Source organism: Lissotriton helveticus, chromosome 7 (genome assembly GCF_964261635.1).
Source record: "Lissotriton helveticus chromosome 7, aLisHel1.1, whole genome shotgun sequence".
NCBI lineage: Eukaryota > Metazoa > Chordata > Amphibia > Caudata > Salamandridae > Lissotriton > Lissotriton helveticus.
In genome coordinates, this window is record NC_136068.1 from 1,189,910,347 (window position 1) to 1,189,932,728 (window position 22,382).

A 22,382-nucleotide genomic window follows, 5' to 3' on the forward strand; every position below is an offset into this window, starting at 1 on the left:
GGAATGCTCTCCAGAGTATGTATAGACACCGTTTTCCTCAGCTACCCTAACATGCACAACAGCTGTGCGCCCATATGAGTGGCGGGTTCTGCCTCATCCAGTTGCTATGTTCTCCTCAATTTCCTGATTTTTAGACCATAGGATAAAGTGTCCTGGAGGAACACCATAATCTTGTGTCTGCTACAGACATGGTCTAATGCATCCAATGTCATAAATGGCTGACAGGATGTATAGCTTACTGCCTACGGTTTGGCGGGCATAGAGGTGTGATACCCCAAACCTACTCGAACTGAGTTCATTCTAAGGGAGGAAATGCTGGCCCTGCTCATTGATTGTTGTGCCACCTGATGAGAGGTTTCGCATCTGTGGAGAATGCACTACATGACTGTGCCAAGCAACAAAACTACATTTCCCAGGAATCATTGAAGTCATGTTGTTCATTGGGTATAACTTCCCTCGCCATTCAGGGCATCTTTGCAAAGTGGCCGTGCTACAATTTTCCTGCCGCGAGGACCTTGAAAATGGATTTGTGCTTTTATTTCATGATTTTGCTTGTGATCGATTACTTGAGGAGGGTTTGGAATTCAGAGAAATATTTCTAAAATCAGGTCATATGGGTAGAAAATAAAGAACAAATCCTTAGGTTGCCTCTGCAGTTCGGAAGTACCTACCGGCCAATGTCAGGTTGAGGCCATTGCTGTATTTCTTAAGTGTGGTAAAGTTGTTCTGAGCTGTGCACTTATATTCTCCCACGTCTGTCATGTTTTCGATAAGGAATGTAAATTTTGCAGTTGTGTTTGTCTCTCTCACGTCCACAGTTCTTTGACGGGTGTCCATTTTAAATAACTCGTAGGTGACCGGAAGAGCGCCACCAGCGGTGAAGCAGTGGAGGGTCACGTTCTGTCCTGCAGCTGCAAAGGGGCTCTCGGGCCACAGTTCTGGTTGTGAAACAGCAGCGCCTGCTGGGAAAAAGAACTCACCATCAATCTCCATATGTGCACATGCTTTTCTAATTATAGTGCTGTGAAATAAAGTAAAGGAAGTGACTCGCACAACCACATAGATGGAGTACATTAGCAGAAGTGTAAAGAAGGAACACGAATCTTGTCATGTAAAAGCAAGCATTGGCAAAGTCAAGAAGTCTGGTATTGGCTGCCAGCCTTTCTTCTTTGTCATCGCTTGTTTTGTTTTGTTATGATTTTGCAAAACTGTATTGTTGAAGGACATGCTGTGCCCTTGTCAATCCAAAAAACAATGGCTAAAACTATTTTGTTTTGTTTCAAAAACACACATTTCCATAGTAATCAGTGGTACTGAACAGGAATACTTTGTGTGCAGATGTGTCCCTTGTTAAAGAGCAGAATGCTGTCACTCACTGTGAATTTAGCTAATAGATGAAATGGGATGACCACTTGCCCCATGCAGTATGCTGTAGTCGGCAGAAGAAAAATATGAGTGAAGATGGCTAGCTGAAAGTCCTTACAAGTATGTATAATACCAGTGGGGACTCATCCGCTGTGGCGTAGGATCGTCACCCCACTGGTTTGAAGCAGTGCCAAGTAGAAACATAAAATGATAATAACTTAGAGTTATTATCATTTTATGCTTTATGTCCTGCTGCTTTGTGGTTGGGCGGGTAGGCGGGGCTGCTCTGCTCTTGGAGTAGGGGAGGTGTTGTTTGACCACTCCTAAGTGTGCAATGACTGTTTGGTCGGCCGTCTAGGGCTGCCCAAACCAGTCATGCACACTTTCCCTGTTCTCCATGTAGGCTGTATTACAGCCTGCATGGAGAACATGTCCACCACTCCAGCCCTGGCTGAGCGCCGTTTCACGGCCCTCAGACCAATCACATTGCTGCAATGCAGTATTGTTTTTGCCTATGGGGAGGGAGCCTGGCTGCCTGCATCCTGTTCCTGGAGTCGGAGGCAGGAGAACAGGAGCAGAGACGCGGGACCCAGCGACAAGGTAAGTTTCTTTAATTTTTTTATTACCCTCGCGTGACCCGTCCTCTGCAATCCCCCTCCCACAACCCCTGCCCGGACACCCGCGAACCATGCCGGCCGCCACTGTATAATACATATTTTAATTTTGGTAAAATCAGAAGGCCTTGGCCAACACCAGGCCGAAAAAAGCATTTACCAATGCAACAACTTTGCACTTATCAGAACTCCCTGCAGAACCTGAGCATTGGCTAAGGTGTATCCATTCCAGTTTTCCGGAAGTGGTCTGGCTAAATCCGTACACTAGCCACTGAATTTTACATAAACTCACTTATACTAGCACCTCTCTTCTCTTTGTCTCTTGAGTGTTCTAAGACAGACTTTAAGAAGACAGGAGCTGATGAATATATATCCTCTCTGGTCTCTCATGTGCCATGTGTACTGGTCACTGTCTCCTTTGAGTCCATGAGGCATCCTCTTAGACAAGTGATGCTGAAGGCAACAAGGGCCAGTACATTCACAGCAGATATAGCATAGTGCACACAGTAGTCCAGTGGGTGGGATCTGAGGGCAAGATGTGCACATACTTTTTTAATTTAAGAAAAGCAGACGCCTTACTTTTTGTGAAAAGACAGCTGCCCTGGGATGGTTAATTCCGACAGTTGAAATCCTTTATCTGAAGTGTAAGGCAGAGAAACTCCTGTGATGTGAAACCGAGGGAGGGACAAAGAGCTAAACAGCTCTTCTAGCCAGTGTGCCTAATTGGCTGAAAGAAATGTACATTTGCACGAGTGGTTAATCTGCAAATGTAAAGGGTGCTTGAAAGCCGGTATTAGCTTTAATTGATGGAATCACCTGAAGTTTCCTGACGACACAGATGTATTCTTTCAGAGTGGTATTGCAAGGGAGTTACTAGCTGATCTGTGAAGTGTGTGCTTTTAAAGGAGAGTCATACAAAAATGGTACTATGTACAGTCTGGGAGTATTACTGAAAATTATATTTTGGAAGCACTGTTTTTTTTTATCTCAAACAGTTTGCGCATTTTGTAGCAGCCTATCTTATACTGTGTGTAGTAACAGATTCAAATAATGACTTACATATTGTCAGTGCTTTCTCTTCACAGACTGGGACCTTGTAGCTCTAAACACACACAAATCACTATTCTACACTACATCAATCAGAATGTAATTATGTAACAGTCTGGTTACACACACAGAGGTCTGCAGTGCATTAACTAATAGAGGTTTCATAATGTATGATAGTGCATTTTCCAATGATTAACTTAACTTGTATTTATATTTTATAAAGCTGTGCCAGATTTTATATGTAGTTACCTGAAGGTGAAAGACTGAAATAAAGTTACAAATAATGTTTTTTAGCTACATCTATGGTCCCGCCCCTATGCTCACTCACCCGCACCCTTTGCTCTCAGCATTACAGTTCCCATACTTTTTTTTATGCACTTCGAACACTGCAGTAGCCCAACTTGGTCTCAGAAGCCCGGGAGGCTCAGGTGCATGTGCACCACTGGACACATGTTGCAAATGCACCAATCCCAGTTTCCTTCGGGTCTGTGATGCATTCTGTTACATCTGTGGTGCTGAAGGAAGGAAGAGCCGGTGCTTACATAGAAAATGTACAATAAAGAAAAGAAAGGCCCATCTGTATGTGGTTGTGTAGATTGGCGAATGGATGAATGCTAGAATGAGGTGAATGAAATGATGTATGTGTGCGTGCATGTGTAACTAAGCAAATGGACAAGTGAATCAGTGCATGGATGATTCCTACGGGTGGGAATACAAGGGCAGCTTGATGAATCGAGGATTTACTGAGAGTGCATTGATGGATGAAAGTGATGAATGAGTGACTGAATTGATTGATGAATGAGTAAATTGCTCATAATGACTTAGTGAATGACCAGCCAAGGCCAGGGTGATGGGGTGGTTGCCACTCTTTGGCTAGCAGAAGGCTGCGTTTTCCTTCCACCGCTGCTGCTCTCTTGTTGATGCAATCATTCATCTATGTACCCTGGAAGGAAAGTGCCACGATCACCTACAAGGAGCGCGACTTGCTACATGAAGGAGCTGAACTTACAACTGTAGACTCCATCTTAAGCACCAGCGCCTCAGAGCTGCACACTGCAGTTCAGACATCAAAGTTGCACATCCCAGCTCATTCACTTCAAATTGCACACATCAGTTCAGGTGCTAAAAGACTTCACTTCACATCAGCTATGTGAAACCACTACAGATCACTACAGTAACACAACTCACCTCAGACACCACAGCAACAAACACCAGCTCAGATAACAGAACAGTTTACTACAAGCCAGATGCTACTGCTGCAAAAACATTCACATAATACGCAAGCCCCCTCCATAACAGAAAAATAAGTAAAGCACGGTATTACAGCAGCATCTTCCAGCTGAGATTTTACAGCAACAGACTCCACCTCAGATAGCACACTCTCTCATCATCCAGCTCTGAAGCAATTCACAGTATTTAAAAATACCCAATTTCAACAGAACACAGAGTTACCTGAACTATGTTTGAACTAGTCATACATAGCATCTAAGAGGCCAGGAGAGTCTGACGCTGTCATGACAACACTACATGCGGATCCAATCACTGGAAGTTGGTGCTGCCTCAAGGTTGGCTCTGGCATGTCTTTCAGGCGGCCCGCGTGACACCTTCAGCCTGTACTGCATTTGCATTTGGATCCAGGGGAATTCTGATCTCTGGGGCTTGTAGATTCGCCCATTGAAAACAATGTACGAGACAAAAGATTCCAAAATACAAAGTCAAGGGTGGCTGCATGGGTTGCTCCTGCCGTGCGGTCTGTCAGTAATACATTGAAACACATAATCCTCAGAGTACTCTCACTCCAAGCTGTTCCAAGGCACGGTGAACATAGGGTGTGCAGCTGATGTCCAGTTCCAAGTTTTTTTCTTCCAAGGGAGTTATTATGCGAAGTAGCGTGTGCTGACCCTGAGTGACAGGTGATCCAAGGATGACAAAGATTGACACTTCATAACCCTAACCAGGCCTAGGTTTCATGATCCTCTTCCCACCTTTCCTGTTGTGCATGTGGTGAGACCCAATGACATGGGCTTCTGCTCGGCTCAAGGGTGCTTTGCATCATGCAGAGGGGAGAGGGACAGTAGGAGTACCTGCAGGCGCAAGGCCCTAGACTAAGGTTCTATGATAGTGTAGCGAACAAACTTGTGATCAGCAAGTTACACAGGTATCTATGCACAAAAAGCTTTAGGCAACTGATGCATCATACTGTATTTTCTGAAGCGAGATAGTCTTTAAACATTTCCTTGCTTCCTTCTGCAGTCTAATCACACATGCTACCCCCACTGTATGCATTCTCCACATATCTCTTCCTACCTATATATTTAAATTGCATTGTGTTTGCAAGGAGTCAAACCTGTGAATACCAGCCTTTCCGCAAAGAGTTTGCATGCTGGATAGTTGTATGTCATAATATCTTCTTTTTTTTCGATATACAAAAAATATTGTCACCTTAATTCAGTCACAAAATATTGTAAAGTTTAATATATATTTATTGTTATAAATTCAGACAGTTTGCCTGCTGTGAGATGACCAAACACCAGGAAGGTTAAAATATGTCGTTCTTTTATTCTGCCAGGGCAAGCACTGCTTCGAACATCTTGGCACCAAAAAATTACGTCCTTTCATATCATTCCTGACGCGTTTCGTGCATGGAGCGCACTTCTTCAGAGGATGGAGGACATCACAGGAAAGAAACCGGCTTGTTTCCGCACCATTATATTACCATTTTCTTAACCGCCCCTGTGGGCGTGGCCACTGCTCTGGCCTGCTGGGTGATGTAGTACGCTTCTTACTCCAGTGAGTTGGCTGGTTTCAATCAAGTTCTAACAAGTTCTTGAACCCAAGTGGGGTGTGCACCGTATGCTCGTTGCTTGCTTGTCTCTCCTTCTCGCACAATCGACCCATCCTGTCTCCAGGCTCAAATGTCGGTTGACACTAGAGCGAGACTGCGTGAACGCAGCAGGGTCATCTCGCGGCTCAGGCGGGGCCGCAAATATCCAAATTCAGACAGTTTGCCTGCTGTGAGATGACCAAACACCAGGAAGGTTAAAATATGTCTTTTTTTTATTCTGCGAGGGCAAGCACTGCTTCGAACATCTTGGCACCAAAAAATGACGTCCTTTCATATCATTGCTGTCGCGTTTCGTGCATGGAGCGCACTTCTTCAGAGGATGGAGGACATCACAGGAATGAAACCGGCTTGTTTTCGCACCATTATATCACCATTTTCTTAACCGCCCCTGTGGGCGTGGCACATATATTTATTCTTAAGTACATATTTGCTATTGTTAACTCTACATCTAGTTCAAGGGACATATATGTGGAGTAATTCGAGGCTCAGGTCTTTCTTCTGGGGGACAGTGTCTGACGTCCCTTACCGTACACGCACACAGGAAAGTGCTAAGAAGGCACAATCCCAACCACCTCTCCAAGCCAGCACTCAACAAACAACAACAGCAGTCGGCACCGAACAGGTGAAGGAGCAATCAGGCCGTGGGCCTACCACAACATAGAGCACACCTGATCTGGAAAGAAAATTCACCACTGTCTAAATGTACAGCAGAAACAAAAGCAGACCCCTGTGTCTCTCCTTCATGGGGCCTAGTGGGGAGATTTATGAAAAAGTAAGGTCAGTTTGGAGACCAGGGGCTTAAGGGGGTGGTCAGATGAGAGGCAAAATGAAAATGCTGGTACTAGTAAGAGGGAGAGTGGGGTTACAGCTTTAACCACCAGGGGCCCTATTATGTAAAACAGGTGCACTGGGTGCAAACAAGGAAAAGTGCACCATATTACATAGAATGCGCTGCCCCAGGGCAGCTGCAAGCTCATGTTGCCCTGGGAGCAGCGCATTCAGATGAAAAACGGAGCGGATTTGAAGCAGCCGCTCAGTGTTTCACTGTGCAGGCGGCACCCTGCCATCACTTTTAAAGGGGATTTCAGGCAGGTGCAGTGAGTGACTGCACCCACCTGCAAGGGGATGTCTGGGGGGAGCCATAGGATGCCACAGTCCCCTCCAGAGGGCTGCTATCACAGGGCCAACTGTCCCTCCTGTGGTGCACTACTGGTTGGGGGATGAAGTCCACTTTATTCCTGAGGGACCTGGTACCTCCCCTAAGTCCTATACAGTGGGATTCCTGAGAGCTAGTTGGAGGCCACGCACCTATTTTCCACCACTCTGCAAACATGGCTACTAATTACAAAACCATAGCAATTCATTGAAAAAAACAAAGGTTACAGGGACGTTATAGTTAGGAATTAGCATTTAAAAAAAACCTTTGAAATTCACAGAAAAAACCAAATGTTGTAGGGACTTTTTAGTTAGGAAATTAAATTTAAAAAATCCTCACAATTTCACTGTAAAACCAAAGATTACAGGGATGTTATATTTAGGCCAACATTTCACTCGTACAAAATTCATCTGTTCTAGTTAGTGAGCTAACTATAACCAGGCCCGGACTGGCCGTAGCGGGCACCGGGCAATCCCCCGGTGCGCCGCACGGGTGGGGGCCGGTTTTGGGCCTCTGTGGGCCGTTTTTGTTACAGGGCCGTTTTTGCAGCATAGCTGCAAAATCGTCCCTGTAACAAAAACGGCAGAAAAACGGCCCTGGCAAAGAGCTCGGCGGTACCCCAACCCCCGCGGGGGAGGAGGGGTGGGGGGACGACAGCAGAGCACTTTGCCAGGGCCGGTTTTCGTTCCCAGTCCGGCCCTGACTATAACTCAAGCCCCTGCAATGCACTGCTTATGATCTCACATATTACAACACTCATGGCATGATCAGTGACATTACGGATGACATCTCAAATGACATCACAGATGACACCATCCAGTGACTGAGTGTTTTTAAAATGTTTATGAGTGTTATAAACCAAAGTGCATTGGTGAATCAGTGGGTGTATGAGTGCCTGATTGGATGATTCAGTGTGAGCAAGACTAACTGTATAAGTGAGTCATTAGGTGTCTCAGTGAATGTATGGATGAGTGACTGGTTGTGTGAATATCTGTATCTGTTTCTCAGTTGGTGTCTAAGTGGCTGAATGGGTGTGTGAGTGGGTATGTGAGTTTCTGTATGGGTGAGTGATTGGTTGTCTGAGTACCTCTATGGTTGTCTCTGTAGGCGGGTGAGGGTATGTGTGACTGCCTGTATGGGTGAGTCAGTGGGTGAGTCAGTGGCTGTATGGGTTAGTGAGTGTATGCGTCAGTGGTATATGGGTAAATAACTGCATATGTGAAAGGCAGTATAGGTGAGTTATGGGGTATGTTATTGACTGTATGGGTGAGTGAATGAATGTCAGAGTGGCGGTATGGGTGAGTGTGTGCTTATGTCAGTGACTGTATAGGTGAGTGAGTAGATGTTCCTATCTGTATGAGTGAGTGTGTGTTTAACTGTATTGCTGAGTAAGTGGATGTTTGATTCTATGGGTGAATGAGTAGGCATGTGAGTAGCTCTATGGGTGACTAACTCAGTGTGTGAGTATGTGTATCTGTGGATATGTCAGTGGTTGTATTAGAGAATGAGTGGGTGTATGAGTGGCTGTATGGGTGAGTGAGTGGATGTGTGTGTTGATCTATGAAACAGTGACGGGCTGTTGAAGTACTGGTATGGGTGTGTGAATGGATTGGAGAATGGTAGTGTGGAAGTTGGAGTGAGTGTATGAAAGGTTAGATGGGGTGTGAGTGTGTGCGTCAGAGATTCTGTGAATGATGGAGGAGGGGGTTTTACTTTATTCAGCCACTGTGCATAAGAGATATGCATACATGCACTGTAGGAATGTCAAATGTATTGATGAGTATCAGTATGAGTCGTTACACTACTAATGATTTAAATAGAATTTACATTTAAAAAAAAATTCTTTTATAGTGCTACTCATCACACTGTAGGGTGATAGAGCGCCTATATCACACAACATTATGCACAGACTGGCAATCATACATTTGTACACAGATGTACAGTATGTGTTACATAAGGCAATTAGGGTTACAAGGAGTAGGAATTACATATCGCCCTTACTGGTAGACATTATATGGTAAATGTGCATAGCCGGAATAAACACAAAGACAAGATTTACAACGTAATGCAATGGTTGGGATTGTCTGTACTAATAAGGATTTATTATTTTTAGCAACCTCAGAATAATGACAGGATAAGGAAAAAACAATAAGATCCTAAACTCATTGCTCACTGTGCTATATAAACAAAAGACCGACAACTAAGAACTGCACGTAACAAAAGGATCTCTGTGTTAAAAGCATTGAACAAGCTACCTAACAACATATAATATACATTTGTTATATGCATTTTACACTATGTGCTTTGCAGGAGACATAGTAGCTCTCTATAATATTTTATGAGCCAAAATTGTGACTAGACAAAACACATCTCTATGAAATTTGGTGGGCATACAAAAGTCCGTGCAGCAGGTGCCTTAACCCTAAAACATATTTTAAAATGCGCCCTCTTTGTGACCATTTGAGTAAGCAACGACCGATTTACTTTCACGTTTGTGCTTGTTGCCAATTTCGTTGATCCAGAGATTACAGAGTCCACGAGGCCACGGCATTTCAGCCAATTCATGTGTTCCAGGAGTAATTTTCCCAATTCCAGCAGTGATCTCAATCTATGTAACTGAATATTTAATTTCTGAATATTCTTTTTATTTCTTACATATTGTAGACATAGTTTATGCCTCTATTTCAAGTGTGACTGTGTTTTACTGAAATTATTTTGTGGATCTTTACAGAAATAAATTGTTGGTAATGAGGGTGATGAAGTTTATGCCACGCTGTTGCATTGTGTGGCTCCAATTACTAACAAATATATTGTGCCTGATTTAGAGAAGGACTCTAACCTCTGTCCAAAAAATGAGACTGCCCACTGAGCACGCAGTGTGCCCACTCAAGAGGGAGGCAACCCTAGTGCCACATTAGGTGCAGCCACATGTCTAGTTGTTGGGATCCTCCGGGAGTTCCCAAAGTCCGGCGTGAGCCACGCTCCCTTCCGGCACATCATAGGGCGGGGGCAAGGTACTTATACCTGCCTCCCTCCCCATCTGGCTTTCCTTTTGTGCCTTCTAGTCATGTATTACCTCTGTCTTCTTTCAGAGTGTGGGAAGGTGACAGACCCAACGCAGAGAGAGCCACAGTATTTTTGCTATTAGTCGTGTTAATGCCACTAAAACTCTGGGCAGACTGGTCGTCCTATCTATGTAGCCCCATCTAGGTAGCAAGGCGCCCAAACCAACCATTCTGCTCCTGCATAGAAAGCTGTTTAAATGTTCCTGATGTGTTGGTAGAAAACTCCCTGTCCATAAGGGAAAATCTTAATACGTATAATGGAAATGGACTCTCACTTTGGGATGAGAGGTGACGATGGCAGCACAAAATGAGATGTCATTGCGGGGCCGGAGGCATGTGGTGAGACTGCAGGGGCTGGCGGTACTGGCAGAGTTCAGGGTGTGGGTGGGAGGGACTTGTAATGCAGTCATGGGAGAAATATGTGGGTAAGGGAGAGTGAAGTGGCAAGGGAGAGTCCTGGGACTGTTGTGACTGAGGCTCGTTGGTGTTATGGGGACTGATTATGAGTGAATGAACCACAGGGATGAAGCATTGGTGCAGGTCATGAAGCTCTGTCCACCACGTTTTTCATACGTAACCCTCTCGAAGTGGAGGTGGAAGGCACCTCGGAGGTAAAACAGTCTCTAACTTAACTTCAAATTCAAAAGTAGCCCTTACCCTGACAGTGAGTAGGCAGTGTTTGCCACCACAACTGAAGAATGGAGAGACTGCAGACCTCTAAATGGGGCTGTTCATTTGTTTATCAAGAACACCAACACATTTCCACACATCAAACAGGTAGGACAGTACAGCTAGGCAATCAGAGTAGCAAGCATGTATTTTTTCTTGTAGGCGGTGTGGCATTATTATGCAATGAGAGTATTGTTGGTACTGGTGTAAATACATATATGACCTGCAGAAGCTACCATTAATTATGGTGTTCGTTGACAAATGGGGGGGGGGGGCGGGGGGCTGGGGCACTGGGGCACTGCACAGGTCTCAACCGGTCCCAAACAGGTCATGCCACGTACAGTGCGGAGGCAAAACTCATCATGACACTGCTGGGGGCAGTTCCCATGCTATCTGAGGATGCAGTACTTGGTATGCGTTCCAACCCTCAGAAGACCACAAACAACCCAAATATAACTACTCTAAAAGTATGCAACCACAGTGCAGCACCGAGCTCCCATAAGCACAAAACCACTAATTAGCCGAGCCTACTTAGCAAAAACTTCAACAGTCATTAGCCCGACAAGATGCGGCTGCGCATGCCATTTTTCCACATTGTGTATAGTTTTACGATCTTGCCACATCCGGGACGGCTGCTAATTGCTTTTCCAACAGTTCTGAGAAAACTAATTTGCACAGTGCCTCGAACGCCATGCTTAGATCAGAGCCACTTCAGTAAAAGTAGTAAAATGACTTTACTATGTAATACAAAACAAAGCGCTAAAATGCTAAATTTCCCTGTCAAATTTAACAAATCGCCATTGCCAACTAGCAGGACAAAAATGAGAGAATTTTCCAAGTTCGGCAGTACACAGTCTCTTAGAAATAAGGTAATAAAAGTGCACAGGTCTCAACCGGTCCCAAACAGGTCATGCCACGTACAGTGCGGAGGCAAAACTCATCATGAGATTGCTGGGAGCAGTTCCCATGCTATCTGAGGATGCAGTAATTGGTATGCGTTCCAACCCTCAGAAGGCCACAAACAACCCAAATATAACTTCTCTAAATGTATGCAACCACAGTGCAGCACCGAGCTCCCAGAAGCACAAAACCACTAATTAGCCGAGCCTACTTAGCAAAAATGTCAACAGTCATTAGCCAGACAAGATGCGGCATGTGCGTGACATTTTTCCACATTGTGTATAGTTTTACGATCTTGCCACATCCGGGACGGCTACTAATTGGTTTTCCAACAGTTCTGAGAAAACTAATTTGCGCAGTGCCTCGAACGCCCCCTTGACGCAGCAGTTGGTGTGGAAGGTTCCCACGGGAGCCGAGATATACCCGAGAACTGGATCCGAGGGTGGAAACGAGCAGAGAGAAGTGCAACAACAAGCTTTTTATAGCTTTGAAAGAGAGCATTTGAAACGAGCTGTGAAAATTTACGCCGATAACCTGCACAAACAATAACAAAAATGAGGCCTAGTTGTTATTTATATGTATATATTTATGTTACGTTTGTGCCTTCGGCTCCCAGTCCGGGCTCTCGCGCACGGCTCCCACCACTGCACACAGACCCACCAGCAGTACAGGTCAGACTCCGAGCTTCAGAGGCGCACAAGCAGCACTGTCCTGCAGTTCCCCCAGGGCACAAGCAGGCATCCAACTCTGTCATTAAGACAGAAGTGGATGCCTGCTTGTGCCCCGGCGGGACCCACATAAAAAAAACAAGCGCGCTGCGCCTCGCGCTGGCAGCAGGGGGGAGGGAGAGAGGAGGGGGCCTGCGCCTGCTTCCCTTTCGGGAACGAGCGCTGACACCATATGTTTGCAAGTTATTTACAAACATATGGTGTCAGCGCTCTAGCCCGCAAGGGAATAGCCACACGTGCACACGTTGCCATTGAAGGCAATGGAACGCGTGCACTGTTGTGGCTTAAAAAGTGGACTGACGGCATTAGGTCTCCTCCTATGCAGCGCAGGCACGCTGCGTAGGCGAGACCTAAAAATGAGCTTTCTTAGACTAGTCCTATGGGTTAAAGAATAAATGCACTGTGCTGACAATAGATTAAAGAAGCATTAACAAAGCCAATAAGCATGGTGAGCCTATTGGCTTTGGCAGAGCTCGTTTTGTAAATGTTTTTTGTAAATATTTATTATAAAAACATTACATCAAATTGTCCCCGATGTGTAGACAAGGGCAGGTGGGTTTCTGTGAATGTATGTGCAATGAAGATTTACAAAATCATTCAAAAATATCTACCATTGCGTGCAGTAGTGTGAATGCACTCACATGGCTGATCAGCTTTGAGTGGGTTTGAAACCCAATCAAAGATGGTTGTCTGTGTGTGCACGCACCGGCAGCCATCCCATTCACAAAGGGAGCAGCTGCAAGCAATACCTGTGCAAAACAGCAAGTAATGCTGACTACCCAGTAGCAGGGCCTGAGGTGCTGCCAGGCCAATGCAATGTTAAAAAAAAGTTAAATAAAAAAGTTAAATATGGAATTTTTTTTTTTAGAAATGCACAATGGCGAACAAGTCCCTGACACTGGAGGGAACTACTTTCTATGACACTGATGACAATGTGCTTTGTTCAGAATGCTGTTAGCCATAAGGAAAACAGGAATGCTGAAGTAGGCTGACCTGTTTCCCCATTCTGTATGCTGTGGCGTGCAGAAGCAAAATGTGAAGGACATTAGTGCAGACAGACGGATGAAGAAGGCAGGCTGAACGCCTCTAGAAGTCTTTAGAAATAACAAATCACCTAGATAGAGCATCCCCACCATCTAACATTCAGAAATCTGAGAATTATTCCCTTTTTATGGATGGAAGATCTAAGTAGCCTGTTAGTGTACCAACAAAGGAGTGAGTTAAGTTGACTGGGTCCTTTCTGATATAAGAACATCATGCAGAGAACTCTGAAAGTTATGCTTTTTTTTTACAATGCGCCAGCGAAATGAGCGGATCCCGTCCTTAACCGATGGGTGTTAGAGGATGTTAAGAACCCAACGGACAGCTGCATTCAGGGCAATTTGTAGCTTGTTAAGACAAGAGGTTTTAATGTTAAGGTGTGATGAATTGCAGTAATTGAACCAGATGGAGTACTGCATGCCAAACACTAGAACCTTCGTTTTTTCTGTATTCAATTTTAGGGCATTATCTTTCATCCATCTGCTGACACTACTCATGCAGTGGTTGAACTTCTCTGCCACCAATGTGGGGCCCTTTGAGATGGACAAGAGCAGGGGTCTCCAACCTTTTCTGTAGTGAGAGCTAATTCTGCTCAAGGAAAGTCCTGCCGAGCTACTAGCATATTTTATCACTGTAAAATGCTGATGATATGTATTAACATTACACTATGACCACCCTAAGAAAGATTTATCAGGAGTCACCACCCAAACATTCCAGATGAAGTTATAAGCAGAATGCTAGGAAAACGTTTATCAATATTGAATGCTTATAATCAAGTAAAATTCAAATCATCACATGCTGTGTGCCACAAAGGGTACTACCACAGGAGTAAGTCTCCCCAACTCAAATTGAATTATCATTCAGCTAACAACTTTAAATATGTTTTAGAATTGTAATATTTTGTCTTCATTAGCATATTAGTTTTTAAAAATACACATATTTTTCTATCAAAACCACTTTCCACTTTCCAGCAATCAAACTCAATTTTCCAAAAGAAAAACCTTTTCAGAAAAAGAATAATGTTTTTCTTTAAAAATCAAATCAGTTTTCATTGTAGAAAATACACAGTCTCTAAACATCATCTTTTCGTTTTGATTGAGTACCGCCATGTAAAAATGCCAGGGATGAACAAATTCTGCTTCAAATTCCCAGGAATTGGAATCATAGGCCATGCTTGCTCACCATAACAGCGCTTTAAGACCCTCAATAATGAGTAATGCACTCTATAAATCCCTGATTGATTGATTGATTGATAGGCCAACAGAGTGTGTGTTTGAGTGTTATCAAGAGGTCCTGCCATTGGTTTGGCTGTCTGTAACTCTTAGGGGTAATGAAACGAGCAGTGCTGCTTTCTTTAATATACACAGAATCCCTGAGACCAGATTGGTTTGGCTTCACCTCTGAGAGCTACTTTGAGGGTGCTGGTGAGCTACCAGTAGCTTCCGAGCTACTGGTTGGAGACACCTGGACAAGAGGATCTGGGTGTCATCAGCATACGATAATTGTGGAATCCAATGGAACGCACCACTTCTGCCAGCGGCGTCACAAATACATTAAAAAGGATCAGAATCAAAGACGAGCCCTGGGGCACTTGCACAGGGGCGGTTAACCGCTTAACCACTGTGGCAATTCCGCCGCGGTGCGACGGTTCAGCAGAGTGGGTGGGGCCATGTCGGCCAACGGATGTGTGCAGCACTATTGAGGTAGTGCTTGCGACGGCCATTGGCCGACAAACGCATGGAAGGGGTTAAAGGCTTTCGGATGGTTGGGTATTCAAATTCTACTGAGGAGCTGTCAAAACCTCAACTTCAGTGAAATTCTTTGTAAAATCTAGAAACTGCAGATTTAAATATCTGACTTTTCTTCCTTTACTTTTCTGAAATTGAGTGCAGGTATTCGTCAAAGAACATACTGCAATGTTTTGTATTACAATTATTTTCAAAAAACAGGTGCACCCACACATACACACATATCTAAGTATGCCACCATCTTACACTTTAGCTCCATGAGTTGCAAAAAGTCTGCCAAGGAAGCCTTGTTATTGCTTTGTTTGGTTATTAATGTGTAATCTCCAAAAGCTAATTTACTCAGCTTCCATAGCCCTTCTTTGGTAAATGTGGCTCAGAATGTGGGTATAGACTGTCAATCACAGCGCATACATTGTGGAATGTGCAGTTAACACAAGGAATGCAGGGGCAAAGCAAAAGAAAAAATCACAGCCTTAATGCGGCTAGTAAACAATTATCTGAAATGCTTCCGCTTTTAAATAATGCTTACTTATTTTAACATATACTCAGATAGGTTAAGGAAAGAGGATACTAGACAGAAATATTAGACAGATTAGACAGATAGGTTAAGGAAAGAGGATACTAGACATAAATATTACCAACGACAGAAGGGCGTATGGTGATTTGATCCCTTGCTGTTATAAAAGCTGTTGATGCAAACCAACTAACACAGGTTTATCAGAGCCAGCCGGAAATCCAAAAATAATCTTTATCTCACCCCTCCCTTTGGAAATAAAATAAAAAATACAGACTCTCATCATATATCCTGGAGCATATTTAAGTATCACGACCACTCACCCACCTGCTTTAGCTATGCTAGACCTGCCATTCTGAATCCGATTTAGTTTTTTCCTTAATACCTAAATGCTTATCTGACATTTTATGATGTGCAAATGTATATTGAAAATGTTTTGCACAATGTAGTTAGTAACCCTCTTCTCTCCCTGACACCAGCTATTGCAACATAAACCCAAACACAGCCCATGCCAGCAATGGGCTTCTTTAACCTCTTCAATCTCAGATTTCAGTATTTCAATCTCACTATCAACTGTGTATGGACGGAAGAGCCTCGGCTTGTGTTACCTGAGTATGTGCAATGTGAGAACGGAGCATGAATATGCTGCAGATTTAAATCATATGTTTCTTACATGTATATATATATTAATTCTGCTGTGAATGTGGCAGGATCTGTGGTCAATAAATAGGATGAATATCAACATTAATTAAATACTTTGCCACAGTCATGATTCATCCTAAAATGATTTTAACAAAATTTCAAACATATTGTGTGGAACTCAATCCGTTGTTGCATGTTTATCAATGATATTCGTGCTTGCCCATCAGCAAATGAAGGCAATTATGAACCATAATAAACAAATATGTCATTGTGCTCATTTGTTCTGTCTTTTGCAAGGCATATTGTGGTTTACCAAAACTGTAGAGGGGCTTGGAGCCTGCCCACTGCTTACCATTGGTTGACTTTCCTGTCCCTCTAATTTATTTGCTTCTTATTTGTGTCCCAGCTTGTCAATGTTGTGTTTGTTGGAGCATTGCCTCATCATTTGTTTGATTGGCTGACATTTCTGCTTCCACTACTCGCTTTGCAAGCGTTATCTTTTTCTTTTCTATTAAGCAGTCCATGAGAGTGCAGGTGTTTTTGAGGTATCTGCCTCAAGCCCAGCTCTTTAGCTGAACTCGTGTTGCTTTCTGTTGCCCGAGTGCTTCTCTCCGTTGTGCACACCTATGTGCATCTCACTATTGCCTTCCCACGCCCCCTCTGTTATGCTTCATACAACCTCGCCCTCCCTTTCTCTCTAAGTTATTCATTGCCCCACCACTTATGCCCTCCATGCTGATTTCCCTCTTCCGCTGGGCTTGCCTCCCCATAACTCCCTTTCCCATATTGCTTACGCTTCCCACCGACCCCCACGGTGTTGCTCTTTTCCACACTTGCCGTCCACACCTGTGTTGCTTCTGCTCTCCCATTGCTTCTGTTCCTTCTCGTTGCTTTAAAAAAACCACTTTATAACATTCTAATAATAATATAGAAATATGCACACAACGAATATTATTCGTATGGTTGCCAGGCCAGCTTCTCAAAGATCCTATTAATAATTTCCAATCTCCTAAATGCAGTATTACTCATGTGCCACCACATTTTAAACAATCGTTGTGGCAACAAAAAGACAGGCTTAAAGTAAACATCAGACATCAGCCTCTATAAAATTAAGCTTAGCAGCTCGTAGTAAATCTACTTTCAATTATCAATATAGTAGCAGAGGAACCCTTCCCACATTTCCGAACAACCAGGCCCCAAAACAAAATATGCATAAAAAGTCCTCATTGACTACAATTATTGCAGTGTGGCAACAACCTTTATAGGGACTATTTGTATTCAGAAGATTTTTTTTTTTAAAACTACATTTGTTTGGAAGTTGTTTCACGAGTAATTGGTGAGACTGAAAGATGGCCCTGAGCTCTATAATATCCTTCTAGAATCAGTTCCCAATATAATTTAAAATATTTTAACAATCATCAAAAGTGGCCATTGGTAGTTGCATTTCATTACAAAATTCTTAGATGAAATGATTTTCTCAAAATAAAACATGTCTAAAATTATTTGAGTAGCCATCAATTTTAGTAGTTCACACCTAAATTATCGAAAATCTCAGAACGGCACTCATAATTCAATATTGGAGGACTGAAGGCAGTAAGTGGTCATTTTGTAAACAACTGCAGCCAACTTAGCTTTTTTTATAATGGGGTATTCAACCTGATCTTGAAAAAAAATTGTTTTTGTAAATCGATTTGCTCAAATGCAACATAAGCCCAACATACTGTACATTTAGGGTGGGAGTAAGTCCGCTGAAATCTAAAAGCAAGGGATACTGTCAAAAGTTTCGGCACACTCTCGAAACCATGGGCCTTATTTATGAAAGCCTTGTGCCGCCGGTGCGTCACTTTTAAAATGGGACAAAGTGACGCACCGGCGGCGCAAGGCCTTCATAAATAAGGCCCCATGAGTTTGTGGGTATTCGCAGAGATTTAATTTACTCATTTCCTCCATGGAAATGCTGGGATACTTACTCCTGTCAAGGCAGGAGCAGACCCTTTTCCAGGTCTGAGTTAGCCGGGAATACGCCACAAACCTTGGGAGGGTGCTGGGAAAAGGGTTCTTCGTAGTGAAAAATATTTTCTCTGTACAGAAGAAAATATATATATAAATAAATAAATGTGCAATGCAGTAATGTAAAGCCATTTAAGAATGAAGAATTGTAGGGCATGTGTAGCTGTGCATGTGGAAATTGCTTTATAGGAAGGTTGACAACGGGGAGTCCAGTAAAAGTTCTGAGAGAAAATGAAGAAATGGCAGAGGAACTTGTAAGATAATTTGCATAATCACGTCACTGAAACCTAAAGACTTTTACAGCCGAAATCACATTTGCCTATGGATCAGAATGCAGAGCCAGACGAAGAACATACCTGTCTGTCCCCTCTGTAGAATGAACCTTAACACTCCCAAATGCTGAATATTAATGACAATACCCAGATGTTTCATCATCATAACTTTATTCGACAGTTGAGTCATAAAAGCACCTCATAAAAACATTAATCAATTATTCAATACAATAAAAAAAAACCAACGACAATAAGATATAATTCATAAATATTTAAGATACGATTAAACTCCATACAACAACTCTTGAATACATTGGTTAAGGGAAAAATAAGAAGCTTAGAATATTTAAAAAATTCCAAATTTACAATGGGCATTATTTCATTTCCACTAATACATTATATGAAATAAGGAGTACTTCAGGACAAACAGTATCTACCACTTCGACAAGAACACAACCCCCTTCCATGGACAGGCGAATATTTTTAGTCATATCTGCTGGAGGCTAAAATGTTACCAATGAGACAGCTATTCACTAGGTAAGGGCAACAGTTTAGAACGAATTGCCCAAGCCCAATGCAGAAACTTCGCCACAGCTATGGCTATACGTGGGTTAGGGTCTGAGCTTAAAATTCTCAGGGCCTCTACACATCTTTGAGTGCCCATTAATCGACAGATAGGTTTTATCCACTTTCGGCGAGGGGCAATGTATTGCGGACACACAAACAAGATATGACTTAAAGATTCTTGTTGGTCCAGGCACCTAAAACATCTGTCATTAGTAGATCCCACCCATTTCCCAGTAAATAGCCTTGTAGGGAGAGTGCCAACCCTAAATTGAAAATACAGTTTACGATCATATGGCTTTTCAATAACATCCCAATACTTTTCAAGTGCTGGCCAGGTCTTAAAGTCAAGGAAACGTCTAGTAAGGTGTAAAGAGAGGCCTTTCGAGCATGTTGATGAGAAGACCAATTCCCAATATCTTCTCTTCAAGATTTTTTCAGAAGGAAAAGCTACTTTTAGGGGGTAATCTAATAGTTCAGACATCCTCCCTGATAAATATCTAATCTCCTTCAGCCATTTAATTTTTTGAAAGGAGTCATTTTTAATAATATCCATGAGGCCCTAGGCATAATGCGACAGTTCCTCAGTACTCCATATTCTGCACCAATACAATAGTGGACGAAGAATAGCCAGATCTTTAACTGCTTTCCTACCCAGATCCCATAGGAGTGGTGTTAATGGGGTACTTTGTGGGACACTAGTCACTTTACACAAAAACTCATTTTCCACCTTGGACAAACATGTTAAGTTTTCAAAGCCCCACAGTTCGGCTCCATATAGGGCTGAACTCAATACCTTCATCCCATAGATGTCAAGAACTGGGCTAATAGGTTTAGTCTGTGAGGTTTTGAATTTTTGCAGAAGACACCCAGATTGTTGCTGATGTTTTAGAACAACCAAATCAATTTAGCTATTCCAGCGCATGTCCTTCTGTAGGGTTACACCTAGATAAGTAAAAGCATCCACCTGCTCTAATGGGGATTTATTCATAAATATGCTACCTCTAAAGGATTTGTGTTCATTGAATGACATAAATTTAGTCTTGGCAGTATTTATTTCCAGACCATGCAAAAGGCAAAAATCTCCGAACCGCTGGAGGGCCCTCTGAAGGCCGCTAGGTGTTTTAGATATTATCAGAGTATCGTCTGCGAACATGAGGATTGGGATACGGATACCTGCCAACGCCGGGGCGTCTGTGGGGGCCAGGGAAAGGTAGTCCGCCACCCCGTTGACGAAGAGCGAGAACAGGGTAGGCGCCATAACGCACCCCTGCCGCACTCCCCGCTCAACGGGGTAGGTTTCAGTAACCTCCCCCTGTAACCCTCACCGAACCCGGGCAAAGTTATCCTCATGCAAGCGCACAATCAGTGTCAGCAACTCAGGGGCCATCCCCAGCCCCTCCAAGACCTGCCATAATTTGCAACGCGGAACTAAATTGAAAGCTGCCCTCAGATCGACGAACACAGCATACAAAGCCCCCTTTCCCAGGACTACAGTTCGCCAGTACAGAGTGATAAAGCGAAAAACTTGGTCAATTGTGCTTGTCTTAGGGTGGAAGCCGGCCTGCAGTGGACTCAAAATATTATTTTCGTCCGTCCAAGCCTGCATTTTAGACAACTAATCAACCCATGATTTTTTGCATTGAGTCGATTAGGCTGATAGGCCTATAATTGCCTGCAACAGACTTGTCCCCTTTTTTATATATCGGAACAATTTCTACCCCTTCCAGGAGAGAGGGACAGCCGCTCCTTGGGCTATAGCATTTGCCAAGTAGGCAATATACAACCGCCATGTTTGTTTATCATTTAAAAACACATCTGCGGGGATGCAATCAATACCCGGTGCTCTTCCCTCGGTTACTGTCTCTAAAGCCCTGTCAACATCTTCCAGGGTGAAGGTAACTCCTTCATAAAATGCACACAAGAACGTACCTCTGCTCACATTACTACCGCTACAAGCATATTGCGGCTTAAAATGTTCTACCCACAAGTGTTGGGCAACATTATTCTGCGGGCGGGCGGTCCGGACCCCCGCCCCTATCCCATTTATATGTGTCCCAGAATAATTTTGTCACTTACACTCGTCCCATAACTTTTTTACCTCTTTCTGGACTTCCCTACACCAGCCCCGTGCCCCTCTCACCTTATTTAAATCCCACATTTTTAACGCTTGGCCCAGCTCGGACCTTGCTTGTCTACAAGCCTCATTATACCAGCCCCGAGGTTTCTTACTAAGTTTGCTACTACCTGATCCCACTTTACAAAAGTGTGTTTTAACTGGGCAAAAAGTTTAGTGTGGGCTTCAATAATGAAGGAATGAAGGTCCTTCATTATTGAACAGACCCCAAATCTACTCGCACCTTGTTTACATCATTTTTAATAGTAGACAAGGTATCAGGGTGCTCAACAACTTTGCTCCACTTGAGATGTCGCTCATCATTTGCTAGAACCACATCAGGGACTGCTTTAGCCTGGACATCTACTCCAACTCTATGTGATTCCAACTTAAATGAGGAGGTGAGGGAGTATGGTCACTTTCTATACGAGCCGTGATTGCCATATCCACGAGGCAGTGCCACAGTTTTAGATGGACAAGCAAGTAATCTATACAGCTAGACCTGTGGCCGTTATCGTACGTTCTACTGCCCTGTCTGTCAGATGGCGTTTGGCCGTTGGCAGCCCTTAGTTGGTTCCCCATACACAGGCCCTTCAGTTGTATTGCCGCCTCAGTCAATTTTTTTATGGGTGCCAACTCAAGTTGGGGAATACCCCATCTGGAATCTTCCTCCTCCGGCAGTGTCTTAGTAGGCAAGGCCTCAATTAGGACGTCTAAAGCTGATATTATCTCAGACTTTTTCCCTCCCGGGTGCCCTCTTGCATAGATATTAAAAATATCACTGCTTACACCAGACGGAAAGCTGAGTCTCACTGCGAGAATGTAAATATTTAAAACAGGAAGTTGTTGAATATTACAGCTTAAGTCCTGCTTATCCCAAATCACTAGTCCTCCTGTTGGACATCCCTTTTCCTTCTTTTCGGCAGGAACATAGAAGTTGAGATAACCCTGGGGAAAAACAGAATCCACCGACCAAGTCTCTTGAAAGAGGCAGATATCAAATTTATCAATAAAATCGGACCAATCAGGCGAGGCTAGTTTCGATCCCAGGCCCGCTATGTTCCAAGATACCAATGACAGCGAGCA

At 43.5% G+C, this 22,382-nt stretch overlaps 1 protein-coding gene across 3 annotated transcripts in view; it reads right to left on the minus strand.

Moving 5' to 3' along the window:
- The window catches only part of MILR1 (mast cell immunoglobulin like receptor 1), a 213,733-nt gene that overhangs the window by 171,738 nt on the left and 19,613 nt on the right, over positions 1 to 22,382 (minus strand). For 2 of the 3 annotated variants that reach the window (XM_078654344.1, XM_078654342.1), the window contains exon 3: positions 672 to 962. In XM_078654344.1, coding sequence (XP_078510470.1) covers positions 672 to 962 — 291 coding nt within the window. The remainder of the gene's footprint in view (positions 1 to 671; positions 963 to 22,382) is intronic. The other variant, XM_078654343.1, reaches the window with a different exon arrangement.